The sequence below is a fragment of the Pseudopipra pipra genome, chromosome 20, assembly GCF_036250125.1.
Source record: "Pseudopipra pipra isolate bDixPip1 chromosome 20, bDixPip1.hap1, whole genome shotgun sequence".
NCBI lineage: Eukaryota > Metazoa > Chordata > Aves > Passeriformes > Pipridae > Pseudopipra > Pseudopipra pipra.
The window spans coordinates 8,684,090-8,707,494 of NC_087568.1; the positions used below are offsets into that span (position 1 = coordinate 8,684,090).

General features: G+C 45.6%; 1 protein-coding gene across 4 annotated transcripts in view; it reads left to right on the plus strand.

The window, feature by feature from the left end:
- Nucleotides 1-23,405, plus strand: part of TNC (tenascin C) — a 74,210-nt gene that overhangs the window by 33,797 nt on the left and 17,008 nt on the right. The window contains exons 8-13 of one of the 4 annotated variants that reach the window (XM_064677107.1): nucleotides 858-1,043; nucleotides 1,860-1,949; nucleotides 2,623-2,886; nucleotides 10,755-11,027; nucleotides 12,941-13,210; nucleotides 20,907-21,179. In XM_064677107.1, coding sequence (XP_064533177.1) covers nucleotides 858-1,043; nucleotides 1,860-1,949; nucleotides 2,623-2,886; nucleotides 10,755-11,027; nucleotides 12,941-13,210; nucleotides 20,907-21,179 — 1,356 coding nt within the window. The remainder of the gene's footprint in view (nucleotides 1-857; nucleotides 1,044-1,859; nucleotides 1,950-2,622; nucleotides 2,887-10,754; nucleotides 11,028-12,940; nucleotides 13,211-20,906; nucleotides 21,180-23,405) is intronic. The other 3 variants (XM_064677108.1, XM_064677109.1, XM_064677110.1) reach the window with 3 other exon arrangements.

Genomic DNA, 23,405 nt, shown 5'->3' on the forward strand with positions numbered 1-23,405 from the left:
TGGGATTTAGGTTATTGTGTCTTGTACTCTAAATCTCTTAGCAACAAGTTCCTCTGAATTATTTTTCTGTCTGCTGAGCTAAAGGTCTTCCATGGCTCCTGTTCCATCTAAGGCCTTGTTTCTTGTCTAAATATGTATCAGATTAGCAAAGAACTGGTTTTTTCCCTCCTCCAGTTCTGCAAATGTTTCCTGTTGGGCTTTTATAAATTGACTTTGCTCCTCAGTGCCCCTGGGAATGTTTTGTGAAAGTGTGGGTCCTGTAGCATGTTATCAAGGTTTGATGCATTAAGGGAGAAAATGGTACATAGAGAATTACCTCTCTTTTCATCCTAAAATACAGTTGTTCCTTCAGAGCAGGATTTGAGGTGTGAACAGTGAAGAGCCCATTGAATTTCTACATAATATTCACCTTTTTTTTTTGAGACTCAGAGTTTCTTTCAGCCACAAATGCAAGATATTTACTGAACAGAAACTCTAGAAATGATCAGTTCTTTGTTCTTAGCAGCATTTTTCCTTTCGAAAGCTGAGGCATTTATAAAGGAAAATAGTGTTTTCATCCAAATACATTTTTCCACAAGCCTATTTTGTAATAAAAAATATTTATTACCATTGAAAATGTTATTTTAGTCTGAGGAGATAAAAGTTTAATTTCTTGAAGTGATGTTTTCTCCAAAGCTGCTGAACTCTCCATTTCATGCTAAAAGAAATCTGCTTGGTGTAGTTAAGTCATAGCAGGTGAAGAGAAACTTAACTTCAGTGTTGTGGGTCATTTCACCTTTTAAAAAGTATTGTTAGAAGAGACTGTTGTCATAAGAGAAATATTCCTATTTATTTATTTGTTGCTTGATGGATTACAGACTTGGATGCTCCCAGAAACCTGAAGCCAGTGTCCCAGACAGACAACAGCATCACCCTGGAGTGGAGGAACAGCCACGCCAACGTCGACAACTACAGGATCAAGTTTGCCCCCATCTCTGGTGGAGACCACGTGGAGATCACGGTGCCAAAGGGCAACCAAGCCACAACCAGAGCTACACTCACAGGTGGGTCACACAGTTTAGAGCAGATGTACTGAAGGAATTGTTCCCTGGGAGGGTGGGGAGGCCCTGGCACAGGTTGCCCAGAGAAGCTGTGGCTGCCCCATCCCTGGGAGTGTCCAAGGCCAGGTGGGAGCAACCTGGGCTAGTGGAAGGTGGATTAGGGGATTGGATGATCTTTAAGGTCCCTTCCAACCCAAACCATTCTGTGGTTCTCTGATTTTTAAGTGCACCCAGTTAAATTACAATCCCTGGGATGTCTGTCCACGCCTGCAGGTGGATAACCAGCCAGCAGAAGGGTTTGTAGCCATTTCCCTTCCTCGTGCATCCCTCAATCCCACCAGGCAGTTCCCTGAGTTCTGGGCAGCTCCACATCTCTGTGGAGGGGGCTTCACACCCTGAGTTCCAAAGGTATTTGCATGTGCCAGGGATGGTATTTACTGGTGCCAGTCTGCAGCTTCTCTGTGTACCTGCAAGTTGCTTTCCCAGTCATGGTTCTTCCTCCATGTTGTGTGGGTGCCAACCTGCTTTTCTTTGGCAGAGCTACTCCCACTGCGAGCTCTGGAAAGTAGAGGCTGCCTCTGATTGTGCATTTGCAGTGTCCAAAATGCAATGTCAGTCAGCCATAATCTTTATCCTTTGATATATAAGTGGAATAAAGATTTATTAACATCAGGTCAGGGTTAGCTGAAACCTCGATTCCCTGCATACTCAGGAAAGCATCCATCTTACCTTGCACACAGTGAGCCTTCCTTGTTAAAACAAATGCCTGGAGGTGTATTCCATGCACAGGAACTCATATTCCTTTTCCTCATCTCTTAGGTTTGAGGCCTGGAACTGAATATGGCATTGGAGTGACAGCAGTGAGGAACGACAGGGAAAGTGCCCCCGCTACCATCAACGCTGGCACTGGTGAGTACCTGACCCACCTGACCCCCCTTTCTGCTCTGAAGGAAGCACCAAGTCCTGTGGAGCCACTCTTTCATTTCCAAATGATGGAATAAATACTATTTTAGAAAGTTCTTAATTTCAATTTGCTCCCAATGGGGCATTTTCCCTCAAGGGAAAAATCTTTCCCCTAAAGATCTTGACCTCTGAGTGTGGCTTCTTTTTCCTGTACGAGGATTTCTCAGTGTTCTGGGATTTTCATCTCCAGGTGAGCTCCTCAGTGGTAGTTATGCTTACACTGATTTGGTCATCCTCTAGTTGTGAGGGTTTCTGGCAGGTAGTGATGGCCAAAATGTTGATCTGGCCGTGAGTGCAGCCTTGGTGGTTGCAAGTCCTGACTGACCTTCAAATCCATAATTTTTCTCACAACTCCCCCCTTTTCCCAGGTAAATTCTCTGAAGGCTTTAATTCTGCCTCTCCTGCATGTGAAGTGAGTGTCAGTGGGGGAAATCTGCCCTAGTGTGGTTTGTTTGTAAAAGAGAACTTCATCACCCTCTACCCACATGGGCTTCACAAACTCCACAAGGTGGATAAGCCCCTGAGCTGTGCCCAGACACCCAGTGGGGATGTTATTCTGTCTGTGCCTGTCCCAGGGCAGTTCAGAGACATCTCAGCTGTGCTTTTTTTCAACTCATAGATCTTGATAACCCCAAGGACTTGGAAGTCAGTGACCCCACTGAAACCACCTTGGCCCTTCGCTGGAGGAGACCGGTGGCCAAGTTCGACCGCTACCGCCTCGCTTACACCAGTCCCTCTGGCAAGAGGAGCGAGGTGGAGATCCCAGTGGACAGCACCTCCTTCATCCTCAGGGGGCTGGATGCAGGCACAGAGTACACCATCAGCCTGGTGGCAGAGAAGGGCAGGCACAAAAGCAAACCCACGACTGTCAAGGGTTCCACTGGTGAGTAACAGCTCTTGGTGGGTGCCCTGCACAGGACCAGCCCAAGGACAACCTCACCTGATTTTCTAAGCTGTGTCTGAGGCTTAGAAAATCTGCCTCAGACTTAACTCTGCTTAACATGCCACACTGTACATTTCCCTGCCTACTGTGTTTAGCTTCCTGTTCTCAAGGATTTCTTGCTTATTTTTTGAGAGGCTTCACAAAGAACAGTCACTGGTCCTGCATGAAATGCAGAGCTTCTACTTTGTTTTACATGAGGCTGGGTTTTTTGTGTGTTATAACTTGCTTTGTTTTCTACAGCCAAAATCTGAGAGGAAGAGCAACCAGAATGTGTTTAACACTGCTTGTTCCTGCCTAATGAATTCTCTTCACAGCATCCCTCCACCCATCATGCTTCAGCAGGGTCAGCAGGGCTCTGATGTTGCCCTTTTTCAGTTTTCTCATCCAAAAGTGGGAAAGGTGACAGCCACCATTTCCACTGGATACTGTGACTTATATTTATCTTTAAAAAGAGGTCCATTTCTACCATCTCTCTTTGTCCAAACCACTCCAACTGACCACTGTCAGTGGACTCACTGAACAAGGTTTTATTCTTTGTGAAACATTTTGACCCAAAGTTTGTTGCACACAGAATTACACCTTGGTGCAGAACACAAATAAATCCTGAATCTTTATGTGCTTTCACCTCAAACTCTGTGAGGCAAAGCTTGAACTGCTCTAAGTGAGCAGAGACTAAAATCAGAATCAGCTGGGCTACAGTTATTGTCTTTAGCAGATCTCAAGGTGTTTATCCTTTTCTTCCCAAACACCATCTATGAGGTAAACACATGCCAGACATTGTGGATTTTACAAATTAATTAACCATACTATATACAATTACTATTATTATAAATAAATAAACTATATATAAATATAATAACTATTTGAACTGATCAAAACTAGGCTCATATTCCCTGGTAGTTCATGCCAGCACTACCTCTGATACTTTATAGATAGTAATCCAGGACAGCAGAGGGTTGTATGGAGTGGTGTAAACTACAGGAGACCATCAGCACTGAATTAGTTGTTTGATGCCTCAGGCAGGCAGGGAAATCCAGTCCAAGGCAGGGAAAAATTAGGAAGTCTTGAGGCACAACATACGAAAGGATCTGAGGGTTTATGTGGCAGGAGTGAGCAGGCTGCAGTTTTCCCAAAGTTCTCTGTTTCCCTGTCTGTCTGAAGGCTCAGAGGTCTCAAAAGAATTCTGCACAGATGGTGAAAAGGCAGCAACAACCTGCTGTGGAATTTCAGTGTCTGCTCTTTCCACCAGGAGCTTGCAAAGCTTCACAAGGTGGCTGCTTTTCCCCAGTTTGGTTTCTTATTTTTTTCTTATTTTTCTTTAGAAATACCTTCATCTGGCCAGTGCATTTGTTTTATGTCTTTGCTCAGAGCAGCCAGTAAACACAGAGCTCCCTGCAACGGAGCAGCAGTTGAATAACCTGTCTCTGTGACCTCCCTCCTACGTAGGAATGGACAAATCCAAACACGAGCACGGGGAGCAGAAGTGCTCTGGAAGCCTGAGCAGTACAACACAAGTGGGCTCTTCAGTTTGCTTTTCCATCTTCCTCCAAGTCAGTCCTCTTTTTCCAGAGCTTGGGAGGTCCTGGAGTCCTCAGGCTGAGCCAAACAAACTTGTTTCTCTTGCAGAGCCCTGGGGGACCTCAGATCCTTTGCACTGCTGGGGAAAGTCCTTGGAGCAACCAGGGGGGGAGAGAGAGAGGGGTGATTGAAGTGGGCAATGCCAGCAGCACAGCTGGGGATGGATTGGCTCTTCCCCATGGGTGGAGGAGGCAATCTTGTGTTTGGAGGGTCTGTGCCACCCCTGCTCAACAAGGGAGCCAGCAGCTGCAAAAGGGCTCAGTTTTTCTTTTGGGCTTCCTTTGCTCCTGCAGATTGCCAGGTTTTCACCTCATATTCTTCCCATCCTCTGGATGGTTCAGTCAGGCTTCCCTGCCAGCAGGTATCCAGGAGCTTCCCACATCTTATTTTTATTTGCTTGCACAGTGGATTTTATAGCGTTTTAAAGCTTCTTTCAACTCCAGAGCTGAAAATCTTCTCTGGGAGACTTCTCTCTCCTCTCACATTCTCCCTGTTATCTACTTGTGAACATCAGCTCTCCCCTCACAGGCAGCTGAAATGTTCAGGACTCATGAACCTCTAGCAGAGGACATGTCACAAAATCTTCTATACTGTAAGATGGCAGATGTCTGTTGCTTCTGTCTCTTCATGTGGATGAAGTGCAGCTCAAGTGACAAATATTTTTTTTTAACTGATATCCATGATTCTGGATTCAAGGGATGGCAAAATGTCATTTTATTTTGTTGGAAAGGAAAGACTAAACCTTTCACTCTGCCACTTGCTTGTTTGTCTCCTGTAGCTCTATATAGTGTAACCCTAATTCAGGCAGTGAGTCCTGACCAAGAGGAGCTTCCTTTCTCTGGGAGTTTTCCTGCTCCAGAGGCATCTGGGATTCAGGAGATGTGCTGAAGGACCTCGAGGTCTCGAGGGTAGGAGATTACAGCTTTAGTGCCTCGTGGTGTGTGAATACAGAGTCTGCACTGGTTTTGGGGTGGAGTTTTGGAGCTGTGCCCACTGCAGAGACCTTCCTGCCCAGGGAATCCCTGGCCTCCAAGCTAACACTTCCCATAAAATCAAGGTGTATGGGTTGGCTGGAGAACAGAGCTGTTCTCTGGAGCTGTGGCCCCAACAGGTACCTCCTTTCTGTTCTTAATGAAGGGATCACAAAGGGCCCACCCAGCACTAAGACCTGACTTAGAAATGAGCTTTTTTACTCGTTGGAGGGCCCTTTGTGGCAGCACATCTTGAGAATGTTCCATCAGGTCTCCAGCTAATCTGCAGGGTGAGCACGTCACCCAGCTGGGAGGAAGCTGAGCAGCCAGACTGCAGCTTTGTTCTGCCCTGCTCTGGTTCTGGAGCTCTGCCTGCAGAGCACAATGTGGGGCCTGGGGCAGGATGGATGGTAATCCATCAGGCATGAGAGGCCCAGGGAGACAAATGAGTGAACATGAGAGAAACCAAGAGCCAAGCTCGAATTCCTCTGCTGAGGGACCCAGATTGTGCAGCAACTGTTGATGGATCGTGGATGTGATACTCTCCTGCCTCTGGAAGTGGGTTTGCACATCCAAGCATGGCTTGGAGAAGCAACTTTTCCATTCTGCTGAATGTTTTCAGGCAGATTTATGCTGTTTACCAGAGGCCCTTGTCTGTGTTGTGCGTCAGTCCCTCTTCCTCTCCTGGCTCCTCTGCTCTTAGATTGCACCACCCTTTTCTATACAAACTCAGGGAAACATTAGGAAGAGTGATTAGGTGAACCAGCCCCATGGGAAACTGCAGTGCTGACCACTGGGAAACTAAATCTGCTGGGGAAGAAGGGCCATTTTCTCAGCTGAGAGTACCTGGAACCTGATTCCCATAGGATTTTAGTGGTAGCTGCTGTGGTATTTCTGGTTTCTGATGCTGCAGTGGCCTATTCATGAAATTCAGAGGTGCACAGGCACTGTTAGCCCACTTTAATTACTTGAGAGAGGGGAAAGGGGTTTAACAAAGGAGTCTGAAAAGAATGCAGATACCATCATGTGTCACATGTGTGGTGGTGTGATGAGAACATGGTTGTCTCCAGGTTGCAGCCTGATTCAAATCATGTCTGGGGTGATTTAAGGACAGTCCTTTCCTGATTCAAGAATATCAATGATACATGTGAACATAAATCCCTGTTTGCCTTACAGGCTTCTCTCCTTCCTGGGGTGAGCAGAAAACAATGTTTTTACATCTGTGCTTGCCCTGAAAGTATATTTTCAAGATAACATTTCTCCTTTTATTTGAGAACATTTCTAATTGATTTTACTCCTCTGAAAATATATTTCTTTCTGATAAATGTGTTCATTTGGAGACAGATAATGAATCCTGAGTACATATTTGTGCTGAGCTGATTGATGGTGCTGGATGACTTGCTCTCTCTTAATTGAATGCAAGTGGAGCATGAAAGCAAGGAAGTCACTGAGGTGTGAAATGATGTGGGTTTCCACTAATGAGGAGATAATTCTGCATGTCAAAGAAGTCACCTGCCTGTTGCCTTGGGGCTGTGATCACAAACACATTGTCTGTGACTCCACACTCCTCAGATTTTCAGAATCTGGCTGTGCTACAGGATAAGTCAGGGATCATTCAGCATGTTGAAGGCCAAGGCTTTTCCCTTTCCATTCCTTGGGATCTCTCTAAAGAAAGATTGCTCAAGTTCTTTCTGCCCTAGTGTTTAACTAAGGTTGTGTGTCCCCCTCCACTTTTTTCTGCATGTATCCCAATGCCTGTTTTTAACTGATCTTTAACAGAGTTCTGCTGTGGCTGATTTCTGGCTTAGGTTGTGTTTGTGATAGTTGGCATGGACTCACTCCTGGTTTGTGGCAGAAGCAGTAACTGATGGGCTGCAGCAAAGACAAAAGGCATGTTTGAGGCTGAGGGTTCAAATCCTCACCGATGTAAATTAGCAAAGCTCTTTGGAGGTCATCAAAGAGAACTGATTTACATCAACTGAGGATGTGCCCTTTCTCTGCTGGAAGCATTTGAGCTCAGCTCTGGTTGTTGCTCTGGACCTGCTGGTTGTTGTGGTTCTGGGAGAACCATGGTGTGCTTGGTGATGCTGCCTCTGCTTGTGGCCTGGATTCAGTCTCCAAAACAAGGAGAACTCCTTTTTCTCTGCTCTTGGAGCTCCTCAATGCAAAGCACACAAACTGTGCTGAAGCAGATGTAGTTTGGTTTATTTGGGTGTTTATCATCAGGAAATTTCAACTTGTGTTTTACCTTCTAGTCACACCTGGAGAATCAATCAGTGCAACCTCATTTAATCCTCTCAGTTATTTAAGCACCCTCAGCACTGATTCTCCTGCTCTGCTTTTGGTGTCCCTTGACCTGCCCAGCTCAGAAGCCACTGAGCTCTTCGTTACCTCAATATAACTCCCAAGACTTTCAGAAGTTTCCCCCTGTCCCGGGCAGCACAGGGTGTGAGGGATTTGATCAGTTCTTTATCACTCTGAAAGACCTGAGCAGTTTGAACAGAACACAGGAATATTTTTGCTGGGAAACCAACAAGAAAACAGAAATCCCAATTCTCCCAGCTGGCACAAATTCCAGATTAACCTCCATGGAAGCACTCAAGGCCAGCTCTCTCAGTCCCTGGAAGCCATAGCTACTACAGGTATTTTCCATGGATTCATGAGCCATGTGTTCCTTTGCTGCTTTAAAATACAGACCTTCATTTCCATGTGGCTGTTCCACTGCAGAGATTCTGGGCTTTGTGAGTGATGCATTTCCTCTTAGTTGGTTTATTCTTCCTTTTGCATGGGATAAAACTCTTCTTGTTATGGAATGAGAGCCTTGAGTGATGCAGAAAATGCCCCGTTCAGCTTTTAAGGTGATGTAGCATCAAATCTCTCTTCAAATTGCATGTAAAGAGAGATTTTGATGCATTTGCTATTGGTAAGGAATGTGAGAATAGCAAAATGCTGCAGGTGTTTGTCTGGGATGTGGTTCAAGTACAAGAAAGATTACAAGCAGTTTGCAGCGTTGGCATGGAAGTGGCAATGTCAGAGAAGAAAAAAAAGATTGTAACACATTGGGAGTTACCTTTCTGAAAACGTTTTTTCCACCTCTTACCTCATTATATGAATTTCATGAGGAATTAAACCTATAGACTGAGATCTATAGGGCTGAGATCAATAATAATCAAAGTACCAGTGTGTAAGTTCAGATCTGGAGACTGATGACTGCCTTTGTCCATCTCTCAAACCCAAACTGCCAACCTGAGGTAAAATATTTACATGGAAACACACAGATCATTTCCCACCAACTACAAGGCCACAACAGCCTCATCTCTCAATGGTTTGTTCTCTCTCTTTTTTTTTTTTAAGTAAGAAACATCATCCCTCGCTATTTCTTGTGACAGTGGGTGTTTTGTCATCTCTAATGGATGCTGTAATTAATGAGGCTTTTGGAGGTCTCCAGATTGGTTCATGATTTCATGTGAGAATCTCTTGGTGCCTGGAGAGCATGAGGGGGTCGTGTTGCTTCTGCCTCAGATGTGCATGAGGAACAAATGGGAGGAAAAGGGACTCTGCATCTTGAAGAAGAATGAGCGTTCTTCAGAGAAACCTGAATTGTTTTAACCTGTGCTGATAATATACTGATAATATACTCATTATAATCAACATCAAGATTTAGCCTTACTGTAACTTTTGTTTCGTTCTCATTTTAAGGGAATGTGTTTGTTTTCTTTGTTTCTGTTGCCACCAACAGATCATTATTTCTGATAACCAGTTCCTTTGTTGTCCTACTTTCTCTTTTCCAGATAACAGTGATATTTTGACAGGATTCATATTTTACCTCAGTGAATCTTCTTTCTGTTCCTGATAAAGCCAGACAGCTCTGGATTAATGCATTTTTTTGTTGCTGAACATCATTGTTCTTTCATAAACAATCTCTTTCCTTCCAGCAGGATGGGAAAAACTCATCAAAACTTCTATGTTCCTGAGTCGTAGCAATTTACTGATTTATTAATGAATCTCACTGAATATAACTGTGATACATGACTGCTCAACCTCTGAAAATCCAACCCCAGCTGCCTCTGAGCAGTCAGACAATAATCACTTTGTTTTTACAAGGAGCAAATTTAGCTGAGTGATGCTGCTGAGCCTGATTTTCATTTATTCCAGAGCTCCTTTAACTCCTGTCATAAAATATGCAGAAAGCTTAAGTTGAAGTTTACAATTGGCAAATCAGATCCACTCCCCTTCAGGCAGCACCTCTTGAAATTCTTAGTCATGCAAAATGGGATTATTCAGAGAGACTCTGTTCTTATTATAGTGTTTATGTGTCAACAATGCAAATAAATAAGAAATGTGCTAGAAAGTCTTTGTAACCCTCAGGTCAATGATAGCTCAGGTAGAAAAAAACAGGTATTACTCTGTCATTTCCCCATGTCACTGCTGATGTTAAGAAATCAGTTGTATTTCCTTTGGAACAAAGGACTTTCTATTCTTGCTGAGAAAATGAGCTCAGCTTTCAGATTTAACAACATCAGAGATTTAAGAGCTCTGATGGTTCCCAACTTCCTTGGCCACCCCCGTGGTGGCTTCTGAGAATGTTCATCGCTGTGAATGCACATTTCAATTTTAGATTAATAGCAGTAACTCTGAAAATCCAACCTCCTGTGCCTGCAGGAAGTGTTTTGTGCACAGAATAATGTGATATAAGGAAGACAAATCCATTTATAGATGTGCAAACACGGGGGAATTTTCCTCCTCTTTATTGTTTTGTAATAGAAATAGTTTGGAAGCATAAACAGCATCATTCATGTGGACACGATTAAAAACATAAACATCTGAATCCCAACTGCTCTAAACTCAGTGTCTTCCTGTCCTGACACCACAGTTACTTCAGAATGGCAAACACTGAGTTGTTAGGAGTGTAGCAGAGTGATTACAGTAATATTTGTCTCATAGGGAGTTGTTGGCAAAACACTGGCAGGTGTAAGGTGGTTTCTGTGAGCAGTCTTTTAGTATTAATGTGGGTAATATTTATTATTATAATTATTATTACAGTTCTTTTCTTACTTTTCTGTTTTGCCATGTCTCTAAAGAGACTTTACTTGTAGTTCTCTCCAGAGAGACTTTACTCAGTTATCTGGGGCAGCTGAGAATGTAAATGTGTGTGAGGGCATCTCTGTGAAATGCAGTAACCCAGAACATCATTAAACAGTTTGACATCACCCCTGCCCTGTAACCCGAGTAACAGATTGACTCTCTGTCCCTATTCAGAGGAGGAACCCGAGCTTGGGAAGCTGTCAGTCTCCAAGGCTGGCTGGGATGGTTTCCAGCTCACCTGGACAGCAGACGACGGGGCCTATGAGAGCTTTGTCATTCAGGTGCAGGAGGCTGGGAACCCCGAGGAGAGCCGGAATGTCACAGTCCCGGGGGGGCTGCGCTCTGGGAATGTCACAGGCCTCAGGGCCAACACCCCCTATAACATCACACTCCACGGGGTGATCAGAGGCCGCAGGACCACCCCCCTTTCTGTTGAGACCACCACAGGTATCTCTCCCAGTCGCTCCTCCAGTCCCGTGTTCTTCCCAGCCAGGGATGGGAGCCAGAGCTATTCCAGCTGCTGGCTCTGCATGGGGGGCACTGAGCTCCTTAAAGCTTGGCTGAACAGCTCTGGCACGGAAATGTCTCAAGGTCAGACTTTCCAGCAAGAGTGTCAGTGCCCTGGTGCAGCCCTTCCCCTGTAGGAATGCTTTCCCTCTTCCCAGCTCAGAATGGCTTGTTTTGTTCCCTTTGCTCACTCACCTGCTGGTTGGCACTAACACCAAACCCAGCTGGCTGTTGTACATGCTTGGAAAAGCCCAGGTTGCCTGGTAAAATGATAAAAATCCTTTCTCTACAGCCCAGATTATCAAAGCCAGGGGGCGTGTTTAGTTTTTTTTTTCCTTCAGAAGCTTCCTCTGAAATTTTGCAGTAGCTTCTGTGTACATTTGAACTCAGGGGGGCATAGCGTGTGTATCTGCCTCAAGGGCAGGGACAAACATCTTCTATGTGTTCTCATATATAAAAGAACACAAATTAATTCTAACTAAGAGTAGTATCATATATTAAGTCATCTAAGGTCATTAAACAGTCTGATTGGGCTGAAACAAATATAATGCAAGAAGATCAAATTCAGAACTACCCTGGTATAAAACTGCTCTGAAAGAAGGAAGGCCATCCTTTCATTATCAGAATGTTGCCTGGAGCTCACCAAGAGCCACAAAAATAATTTCCTGGCTGTTCCTGTGAAAGGCAGCAGTTTAAAATGAGAGCTTGGACTGTGAGAGGTAAATATCTACTTCCATTTATCCTCGTGGCTCACTGCTCCTTCCTGGTGTTCTGATCATGGTTAATGAACAGAGCATGAATTAATTGGCACTAAAGGAGCACCAGTGGCTCTTCCTTCAGATAATTTCTTGTAGACAACATCTTCTGCCTCTGGGCTTCCTTACAGACCTTGGCAACCTCCTGTCACTGTGAGACAGCCAGAGCTGGCTCATGCTTGATTTCCAAGCACATATTACCCAGCCCAGAAGGGGATGAAAGTCCATGTAAGAACTAATCAGAATTAAAACATGAGATGCAACAGTGCTTTAGGCAGAAATGTATCTGGAACCAGGCTCTTGCCTTGGGCTGTGTCCCACTAGAAGTGTTGTGCTTTGAGGGTCCTGAGTGGGAGCTGGTGGCAGATTCCCACTGAAAACAGACCAGCCTGGCTGGAAAAACAAAGGATCAGACATCATGGGTGTCCTGCTTAAATCTGCAATGTGCTCTCTTTCTCTTAAACCAGTGAAAACAGCAGAGGATGCCCTGCTGAGGTTTTCCCTTCCCTTTCTGAGTCTGCTCAGCACCAGGCTTTTCAGAATTTTCCCTTCTAGGGGCTTCCAATTATCAGAATTTTCTGCCCCTTCCTGTGGCTTTACAGGGATGTCCACAGAGAGGAGGAAACCCCAAGGCAGCTATCCCTTTTTGCATTTTGTCTCCAGCTCCAAAATTACAAACCAGCTTTCACTGGCTTAACCTGAAAGGGGAAGTGGCAAAGAAACCCCAACCTTTTCCTTTGGATAAAGCAATACCTCCAGTTTTACCTTCTCCTAAAACTGACTTTTCCAAATGGATTCAGAGAAGGTTTTTTTGCATCTGCTTTCGTGCTCAGACCTCAAAGATGTATGGCTGCTCCTGCAGACAGGGGGAACAGCCATGGCTTTAAAGCTTACTTTATTTTTTAGTCTTATTTAACAGTTTGTGCTGCTTTCATTTGATTTCTTCCCCTTAGCACCCATCTGCTTGTAGCAAGCTTTTACTCACACCCCCCGTTGTCCAGCTTGGAGTGCTGCCAGCATGGGCAGAGAGGAGCATTTCTGAGCAGCAGGAGGAGGTGCAGGGCTGTCCCTTCTGACCAGTGTTGTTTCCCTCCTCAGGAGAGCACCCCGAAGTTGGTGAGCTCATGGTTTCCGACATTACTCCCGAAAGCTTCAACCTTTCCTGGACAACCAGCGGGGCCTTCGACGCCTTTACTATTGAAATTATTGATTCTAACAGGTTGCTGGAGCCCATGGAGTTCAACCTCTCAGGCAATTCAAGGACTGCTCATATCTCAGGGCTTTCTCCCAGCACTGATTTCATTGTCTACCTCTCTGGGATCTCTCGTGGTTTCCGCACACAGGCAATAAGTGCTGCAGCTACAACAGGTACATGAACCTCCCTCGCTGCTAACTCTCATTTTTTCTAACTCTTCCTTACAGGTTGTGCCCCTTTCCCTGCCCTCAGCTCCCCCACCAATCCACTGCCAAACTCTCTACCTCATTGCTTGACACCTTCTAAGGAAGACCAACCTGGGACCTTTTAAATTTTTTGAATGTTAACCCACCAAAATCCATCCAGCAAAGTCAGTTAGTCACTGCTGTGATTTGAGTCACACGATAAGGTTGTTCAAACATTAAGGTTGGGGCAACCTCCGAGGCAGATGAGAAGCAAACCACATTTCCCAAGAACCAAGAGGGAGATGATTCATTATATTCACCCTTCAACACATGTTTGCATCTGTCACACAGCCCAGAGCAGACACTATTTGTCTCAAATAAGCTGATTTCTGCACACAGTTTTTATCCTGAGTCTCTAAATAGATGTCAGGCACGTTTCAGTCTGTGCCAGCAGGGTCCTGCAAGGCACATTCACTGCTTGAATTCAGCTTCAGTGTTCCGTTTACATTGGAGGAGAGATTGAAAAAGTCCATTTGACTTGATGTCAGTGACTGGAATAGGCAGGCATTTAGTTGTTGGCACACTGCACAGCTCGAGGTCTTACAGCTGACAGTTTTTCCAGAAAAGACAGGGCAGTCAAACGTTCAGTGTGCTTTAGCCAAGGACAGTGTGAGAGGCTGGACTGCAGGAACAGAAGGTGCATTCTCACTGTAGGCAGATAAGAGCTCACGTTGGGATCATTTAATATCTGTGCCAAGTTTTGCCTGCTGACATGATCTTAGGAAAGGTTGCCATGGCAATTTGTCACAGCAATAGGTTAATGTGGTAGATGAAAGCAGAATATCACATCTCAGCTATCAGGTAAGGCAGTTTGGGTTTCCAGCGTCAGCAGACTGTGAACATCCTCACTGAATGATGGGTGGCATGTTCAGGGTGACTGCAGGGGTGATGATATGAAAAACATGGAGAAAGTCAAGGCTAGCTGACCTTTGTGACCACTGGTCATGTAAATTCAAGCTTCTGTATGAATTTATTTTGTTGCTTTGGCTTTTAATAATTGCGATACATTTCCGTTTGTTTTTCTTCCCGTAGTAGAGGAACCTCTCCTTAGCAAACTCACTGTATCAAATGCTACCTCAGACAGCCTGTCACTCACGTGGGAAGCACAGGACAATGCCTTTGACCATTTTATCCTAGAGGTCAGGAACTCTGACTTCCCTTTGGACTCCCTGGTGCTCACAGTGCCGGGGGCCTCCCGGCACTATGTGGTGACCAACCTCAAAGCTGCCACTAATTACACTGTCCAGCTCCATGGTGTAATTGATGGGCAAGGTGGGCAGACCCTGACAGCACTGGCAACCACAGGTATTTCACTGTTTCACCTTCCAGGTTTGCTTTTCATTCTTCTTTCTTTCGCTGTCCACCGAACTGCTCTAAAACGTGGCTCCAACTCGTCATCGTTCCTGTGGTAAATTGTAGGGAGACCGCTCTGAAATACACTGAGAATGCTCAGAAAAAGAGATCTGAGGCAATGGAAAAGGCTGAAAAAGTGCCCCCAGCATTAAGAGAGTGGTAAATCATGATTGGTTTCCTTATATATACACTTCTCTGCAAGTCCTGTGTATATATAATTGACCTGCTCCAGGTGGTTGATGTTTTTCATGGAGCATCTTTGCACTTGATCCTGAATGAAGTTGCTGTTTATCCCACCCTCACTTGCCTTGCTGTGGGTGGGAGGCCTTCATGTCTTTCTCAGCCTGGAGAGGCACCTGCATGTCATTTTTGTTCTTCTTTCTTGAAACCAAATGTCTGCCAAGACATTTGCATCTCTTGTGGGAGTTTTGTGCAGCATGTGAGATGACCAACCAAAACTGCATGGAGTGGTTCTGGTTCTCATGTTCTTCTCTGCCCAGTATTTTTGTGTGTTCCCAGAAGAGAGCAGGGCTCAAAAAGCAAGGTCTCCCTTTCCTGGTGGTCATCCCACCACTCTCACTTGCATTGCTGCCTTTGAATCTCTGTGACCTGTCTTGTCCCACTGGATGTCACAGCTTTTCCCGTGGTGATTCCACATGGCAGGAGATCACTAAGACTTGCCTGAAGAGATAACTTCCATTTGTGTTGCATGTAGCACTCTTTGGAGTCAGGTTGCCATGATGGGAACGTGCCTGACCGGATGCAAGTGGCATGTGAAGGAATGTGGCCGTGCCAGGATGAGTTTGGAAAGGTTCTGTTTGCCCTTTGTGACCTGCATGTGAGGGCTCCGAGCCCGGTTTCCATGGACTCTCCACCCAACCCTGTTTGCCTTGTGGATATTCCCATCCCCTCTGTCTTCAGGAGTGCCAGGCTTCCATGGTGACACCTTCCTGTCAGCCATGAAGGCACTGATGGTCACTGGTTGGCAGCATGACCTCTGCATGTGTCCTTAATCGGGGCCACTTGCACTCACCTCTTCCTACAAAACTCCAGGGAAGAAGGAGGACTATTATTTAAAAGTCTTGCCATGAGGGACAGGAGTAAAAGTTGGAACATCTTGCAGCAGTTCATGTTTTAGTCAAGAAGAAGATTTCATTCTTTCCTCATTCTCTCTGTTGGTGGGATGCATCTTTCTGGCTTTTCTCCCAGCATGAATCACTTAAATAGTTGTTTTTCTGTGTCTCACTGGCTGCATTTCCCAAGGTGTTCTTGGTTTGTACTCAATTGGCAAGAGAAAAAACAGTAACTCAGCCCAGAGAGCAGCCACAGGATTCTCTGACCATCTGACTGCTGGGTCGTGTTTGTGCTCTCTCTGTGCTTTAATGAATCTTTAATGATTTTATGCTGTAAAACAGAATGGGTAAGGAGCTCTCTCACTCCTGGAGGACAAATTCTTCCCCTGACAGGGGAGAGATGTGATTTTGACTTTCCTCCTGCAGCAAAGTCTTGGCTTCTTAAGGAAGCGACCACTGAAGAATCAGAAAGGAGAGCAACAGCAGGGGTGTTTATTGTCCAGTCTATCAGATATTCCCTGATTGTGCCTGATCAGAGGATGAGGAACACCTTATCTGTGGAGCCCAGGGAGGTTTTGGTCTGAGATTAGTGCTGAGACAATCACTGTTAGGACTGAAAGCCTTCATAAACTTCAGGGTCCAAAAATAGAAGTATCTACAACTCCAGGCAACAGAAACACTAAACAGAAGCTGAACTGGGATTTCAAGGATTCCTGCCTGAAATCTACTTTATCTGTTTTGGAATTGTTGAGGGTTTGTATTCCCATCAAATCCCCAGTGTGGAATTCCTGTAATTTGTAAGGTTTAACCACAGAGCTGTGCTCTGTTGGTGCTTCTGTAAATCAAGCCCACATTTCATTAGGTAAATTGAGTTGATTTAAGAAAACTGAATGAAAATATAATTTTAAAGCCAGCACTAATTTCAGTGGCTTCTTTCCAAAACCTGACAAAGCAGCTCTTGCAATGCTTTTTTCATTATTATTATTATTATTCAACCACTGCAAAGCAAGGCTAAAAGGTTCTGAGCATCTCTGAACCTCCTGTGCTGATTCCCCCAGCCCCTCACAGCGTAACTGTCTCTTCACCTGTGTTCCTTTCTCCCTCAGAGGCTGAGCCACAGCTGGGCACCCTCACCCTCACAAACGTTCCCCCTGACAGCTTCAACCTCTCCTGGACCACCAGAGATGGGCCCTTTGCCAAGTTTGTCATTCCCATTAGAGTTTCCCAGGCAGCTCAGGAGCCCCGGGAGCTCACGGTGTCGGGGGGCACCCGCAGCACCCACATCTCAGGCCCCCTAAATTACCCTGGCTGTGACATTAACCTTAAAGGCACCACCAGGGCAGGTGTTCACACACAGCCCCTCGCTGCTCTTGTCCTGACAGGTACCTGCTTAAAGCTTTGGAGTCTGTTTGTTAGCTCGAGGAAATGAATATCCCACTGTGGATGATGAAAAGGGCTCTGCAGAGCTGAGCATCCCGTCCAGTTTCTTTGCAAACTTAGGGCAAGGAGGGGTCAGACCGGGCATGTTGACCTTAAAAAAATTCCTAGGAGTGGTACTAGGGTAAAGTGAGTTAAAATGTCAGGTTGGATGGGGCTTGGAGTAAAGGCCTGGAGCGACAGGACAAGGGAGAATGTTTTAGATGGGATATTAGGAAGGAATTCCTCCCTGGGAGGGTGGGGAGGCCCTGGCACAGGTTGCCCAGAGAAGCTGTGGCTGCCCCATCCCTGGAAGTGTCCAAGGCCAGGTTGGACAGGGCTTGGAGAACCTGGGATAGTGGGAGATGCCCGTGCCCATGGCAGGGGGTGGGATGAGATGAGCTTTAAGGTCCCTTCCAACCCAAAACATTCTGGATTAAGAGCCCTCTGGAGTCTTTCTCACATCTCTAATAATGTTTTTAATGCCTGAGGTTTGAGGGGAAAATTTGCATCTGTAGTTGCACCTGAAGGATCCCAGAGAGACTTGGATTTTAGAAGGTCTTCTGTCCCATGGTGTCCCCTCAGCACATCCCTTATGACTGAGTATTTTTGCCTGAGTTTTAACTGGGATCAGCCTCCTAAATGATTGAATAAACATCACAGAGTTCACCTTCCATGAATCATGTGGCCAGAAAAGAAATTCTGGAAAAGAATAATAGGAACACAGACTGATTTGGAAATTGGGATTGAGAGAGGAGGCTTCCCACAAGGGAAGCAAGGGAAACATGGGACACCCTGCTCAGCAGGAGGATGTGCCAGTGGCTCACAGAAACCTGCTGGTTCAGGGTGTGGTGTCACCCAACACCCACCCCAGGAAAATCATTTCAGCAGTGTGGGCTCAGTATTTGTTTCCCCACCCTCCCAGAGACAAACCCAAACTGTGAGTCTTTGGGATTGCTTGATTATAAGTGATTAAGATGCAAAAGCATCTCAAAACAGAGTGAATTCGAGCTGAATCTCTGGCACCCAAATGTGTAAATATTAAAACATGAGGAGTTCCAAATTATAACACTTCAGGAGGGAATTTTTATGCCAAGTTCCAACGACATCAGTTTCCGTGGTTGTGAAATGTGAAAACCAAACCCAAAGCCCTTTTCAGGAGAAGGTTCTGTCTTTAACTAACTGGTATTTTCTTAAGTGAGTGGAATTTGAGTGGCTGGAAGATGGGATGAGTCAGGTCCTGAGCCAACAGAGCAGGTTTGACAAACAGTGTAGAGAAACACAAGCAATGCCTGGGCTGCAGATCAAGGCCAGGGCTTAGTTGATCTTCCTATTTGACCTGTCAGATTTTGAGTGAGAAAAATACATTGAGAATCTTGTGAAATTTCAGTCTTTTTTTTTTCCCTGAGTCTCGGTGGATAAGTTTTGAAGAGTTGATCCCTGTCTTTTACCTTTGACTAAAGTCATGCTGATGTGAAAATTAAAAAAAAACCCTCCCTGGAATTTCTTTAAGTTGTCAACATGCCCCACTGGGTATGACTCTGACAGATTAATGTCCTGCTTCTGGCATCTCTGACCCCTCCACCACTGAAAATGAAAGCTGGGGATATTCATATGAAGTAGAGAGGTAAAGGAGCAAAATACAGGAGCTGTGAGTGCCAAAGTTGAGGCTTGTGCCTGAAGCACTGATGGTGGAGATAACTGGAAGGAAATGAAAGGTTTTGTACAGCATTTCTAAGGCAGTTTTGGTCATAACTGTCTCCCAGTGCATGTTAACAGGAGAAGTGAGCTTGGAAGGAATTTCAATGGAGCTTGAGTTGAGGTGCTGAGACACCCTTGATGAAAATTAAAAATTGAGCATCTAAGTGGAGACTCCATTGAAAATCCTCATCCTGTGGTCCTGGCTCTGCACTTCTATTCAATCCATGCTTTGGGGGAAGATGTGGTTTTTTGCTTGGTGGAACCTGTGACACTTTCTAATTCACGATATTTTTCACTTTTTTTTTTTTTTTTTGTGTGTGTGTGTGTGTTTTTGCCCCTTCCCTTCTTTCAGAGGCCATGCCCCCACTGGGAAACCTCACTGTGTCTGACATTAACCCCTATGGGTTCACAGTGTCGTGGATGGCATCGGAGGATGCCTTTGACAGCTTCCTAGTGGTCGTGGTGGACTCTGGCAAGCTGCTGGACCCCCAGGAGTTCCTCCTCTCGGGAGCCCAGCGCCAACTGAAGCTTAAAGGCCTCATAACTGGCATTGGCTATGAGGTCGTGCTTTATGGCTTTGCCAAGGGGCACCAAACAAAGCCCCTGAGCGCTCTGGCTGTCACAGGTATTTTGATGTGAACAAATTGTTCTCCTCCACCCTCTCTTGCTTTCCTTCTCCCGTGGGAGATGTTTCGTGCCATCCAATTGCAAAGCAAACCTTGGCTCTTGCATCCTTCTCTGCATCGTGGCTCCACGTAACCCCTCGGGACTGGCAGGGGCACCAGGGGAACTCTGGTCCTTTTAACTTGTTTTCCTTTTGATTTGATGAGGGATCCTGCAGAGGAGCATGTTGGGGCTTGAGGGGTGAAAGTGTCTGGTCTTGCAGGTCCTTCTAACCAAAGTCTTTCGAGAAGAATGGCTGCATGTCTCGTTAACAAGAACGGGAGCTCCTCTTGTTAGCAGCTGCTGGGCACATCAGCATTCTCCAACAACATCAGCATCCTCCAACCTGCCAACCATCAGGACCTTCAGGAGCTCATGGATCTCTTGCCATGGCCTCCTTCCTTTCCCTCTCTGTGTGGGTTCCACCCACAGCCTGTCGAGTGTGGTCATTGCCACCTGTGAAGTTGGCATCTCTCTCCACACAACAGCTCATTTCCAGCCACATCAGAGCTGCTGTTCTCCAGCAGCACTTGAGCTTCCTCGGAAAATCCTTGCAGATCCTCTGGCCCCACAACCATCAGTTCTCATCTGCACGTGCAGCAGTAAAGCTGGGGGTTATCTGGTTGGAGGTTTGTGAGAAAATAAAGAGGAATGTCTGTCTGTGGAAGGAGGAATTGCACTGGAGATGCTGTAAGACAGTAGCAGCTCCAGCAGCATTTCTTTCAGTAATGAGGCCTGAGCACATTGAGTTAAAGATGTTTTGCAGGTAATTAATATTTTATGGCTCCTGGGATCCTTTTGAGTGGGTTCATTCACTAAAGACAGTAGGTCTTGCATTTGGATTGAAGTGTGCTGTGTGAGGGGTGTGGATTTTCATGATTCCCCTTTGCTGCTTCAGCAGTTGTTTAACAGCAAAGGACTCATCTGACCAGAAGCATCAAGGATGCCAGAAGTGCATGAAAAAAAGGGGTTTGCATGGAGAAAAAGACTCTTTCCAGTGGCTTCTGTGTTGTTCTAACAGAGAGAGGCCTGACAGTGTTCCAGGCATGCCTGCAGTTCTATAACAAGCTTGTTTTTATTGTACATGAAGGTGTCACATAGGTAGGGAGGGAAAAATGCACCATTAGCATGTGTAACTTTGCATGTTGGAGGCAAAGGTTGTATGTCCATGCAGTGGATTTGCTGTTGGAGAGTGAAAGCTGGAATGGGCCTGCACACACTCACATTTATCCCCTTTGGTATGTTTATAACACTAATAATCTCTTTTATTTTTTTTTCACTAGCTGGCAGATTGTTTCCCTTGCTTTGAACTGTGGTTGGATTCTTGCAGTGTGCTATAGCCAGGCCTCAGGCAGGTCTCTGATCAGCTCATTAAACCCCCATTTCTTCTCCCTGCTGCTATCTCCTCCTTTTTTTAGAAGCAGAACCCGAGGTCGACAACCTGCTGGTTTCAGATGCCACCCCGGATGGGTTCCGCCTCTCCTGGACTGCAGATGACGGGGTTTTCAACAGTTTTGTTCTAAAAATCAGGGATACCAAGAGGAAATCCGACCCACTGGAGCTGATAATCCCCGGCCACGAGCGCACCCAGGACATAACAGGGCTCAAAGAGGGTACTGAGTACGAGATTGAGCTCTATGGACTTAGCAGTGGACAACGTTCCCAGCCTGTAAATGCAGTAGCAACCACAGGTATTGTCTCTGCAGTAGGAATAGTGTAACCCATTAATTCCTGTTCTTTTCAGCACCTCTCATTTTCACAGCCAGCTCGTGCTGTTCCTGAGCTGTCTCCTGCATATCCCTTATCCACTGGCTCAATGTGGTTGTTTGTAACCAGTCTCAGATTCTGCAGCTTCATCACTGTCTGTTTAACAGGGTTTAATTGAATTACTTTCATGATCTGGAATTAGGCAGCAGAGTCTGGCAGTTAAAGTGTTGTCTTTGAGGGCCAAGAAATATTGTCTCTGCATCAGCCTTTTTCAGGGATTTCTTGTGGCTAATTACATCTCAGCACTGCACAACAATTTACCTCCCTAGAAAAGAATTATGACAAAATGAATTTACCAGAGCCACTGAGAAGTTTTATTTATGCCTTTATCAGCAAAGGCCTAAGCACCATTAACTTAGACTGATCTTACTGGGAGCAACGTGTGCTCAATAATTCAAATTGACTTGAGTTTCTGGCAATATCAAAGCTCAGATTTGGGTTCATAGTTGAAACATTTCATTTTGGCACATAAGAATGAAGTGCTTCGGTTTTTTTCCCCGCCAAAGTCATGGTTTCATTTTGAAACATATTTAAACCTAAGGCAAATAAATCCGTGTCCCATGAGCCAAATTTACTCTTTTAAAAATTCTGAGCTTGCTGATATGAAAAAGTGGTTATTTCAAATCTACTTCATTCCAGGAGGAGGGGAACAGGAAGGGGACAAGTCTCTGAGGGGAGACCTCATCAGGGTCTGCAACGTCCTCACGAGGGGCAGGGCCTGAGCTCTGCTCTGGGTGAGCAGGGACAGCACCCAGGGAATGGCTGGAGCTGTGCCAGGGCAGGGTCAGGTTGGATCTCAGGGAAAGGTTCTTCCCCCAGAGGGTGGTTGGCACTGCCCAGGCTCCCCAGGGCAGTGGGCACAGCCCCAAGGCTGCCAGAGCTCCAGGAGGGTTTGGACAATGCTCTGAGGGACAGGGTGGGATTGTTGGGGTGTCTGTGCAGAGTCAGGAGCTGGGCTGGATGATCCTGGTGGGTCCCTTCCAAATCAGGATGTGGTTCTAAGTCCAAAGTTCAGTGTGTGAGGAAGCCAACAGGAATCCCTAAAAGGGGTATTTTCCCAGCTGTAGCAGAACTGCAGGCAGCACCCAGGGAAAGGGCAGCAACAACTCAGTATTGAGCAGCCTGTCCTAAAACAGCCTCCTGCTTCCCCCTGATTCTGGGGCCAGCACAGAAAGGCACATTTGTGCCCAGCTCCTCTGAGTGCCCTCACATCCCTCAGATAAACAGCCAGGGCACACACTCACTCACCAGACATTTACAGGAAGCAGGACCTGCATCCCTCACAAACCTCTGCTCTCTGGGCTCCTGCAGCTGGACTCCTAAATGGAGAGGGATGTTTGAAGTCCACTGCACTTGGGAGCAGCATGTCCCCATGTTCCCTGACTTCCAGGATGTTTATGGCAAACCACCAAGAGTTATCATTTTCCTCATGGCTACATTCTTATTCACTTCTTTCAGGGAGATTTATGGCACCTCCTGAAGCCAATAGCCCAAAAGATGTTTGTCAGCTGGAAACAGCCCGTGGATAATTGACAATAGAGCTGGAGCCACAAAAATCCAGCTCAATAATTTACATTGCAGGTTACACCACATTTGGGTGGTTGGGCTGCCAAGGCATCTAACTAATTTCTTTTTTAGGAGTCGATTATTGCACGAACATATGTATATTTATAGCATTTCCAGTGTGGTTGCAAAGAAATATTTCCATCCCTGAAGGGGTAATTCAAACAGGCTTGTATTCAGCCACACTTGATTCTGGCCTTTGTAGAAGTGAGCAAGGAATAAATCAGCTAGAAAATCTTTAGTTTTAGTAGAGGAGATAGTAAAATAACATTTTACTATGTTTCTTGCATTAGTCCTACAGCTGGTACCTTGCTTGGAGGCTAAGGTGATCTCCCTTCCTCCCATCACACCAGGATTGTGATGGGAAACCACTAGGAATGGGAATTGACAATAAATATCTTCCCACACCCATCACAAGGAGTTCTTCCTCCATAATTGACTCGTGTGTAAAAATGAACAGCAACAGTTTCCCCCCAGAGCTGCTGACAATAATCCTCTTTAGGGTGCTGATGACACCCACTGTCCCTGCCCTCTGCAGCAGCCTGGCATTTTACCTTCATCAGTCCTGTGATGTAAAACATTGTAAA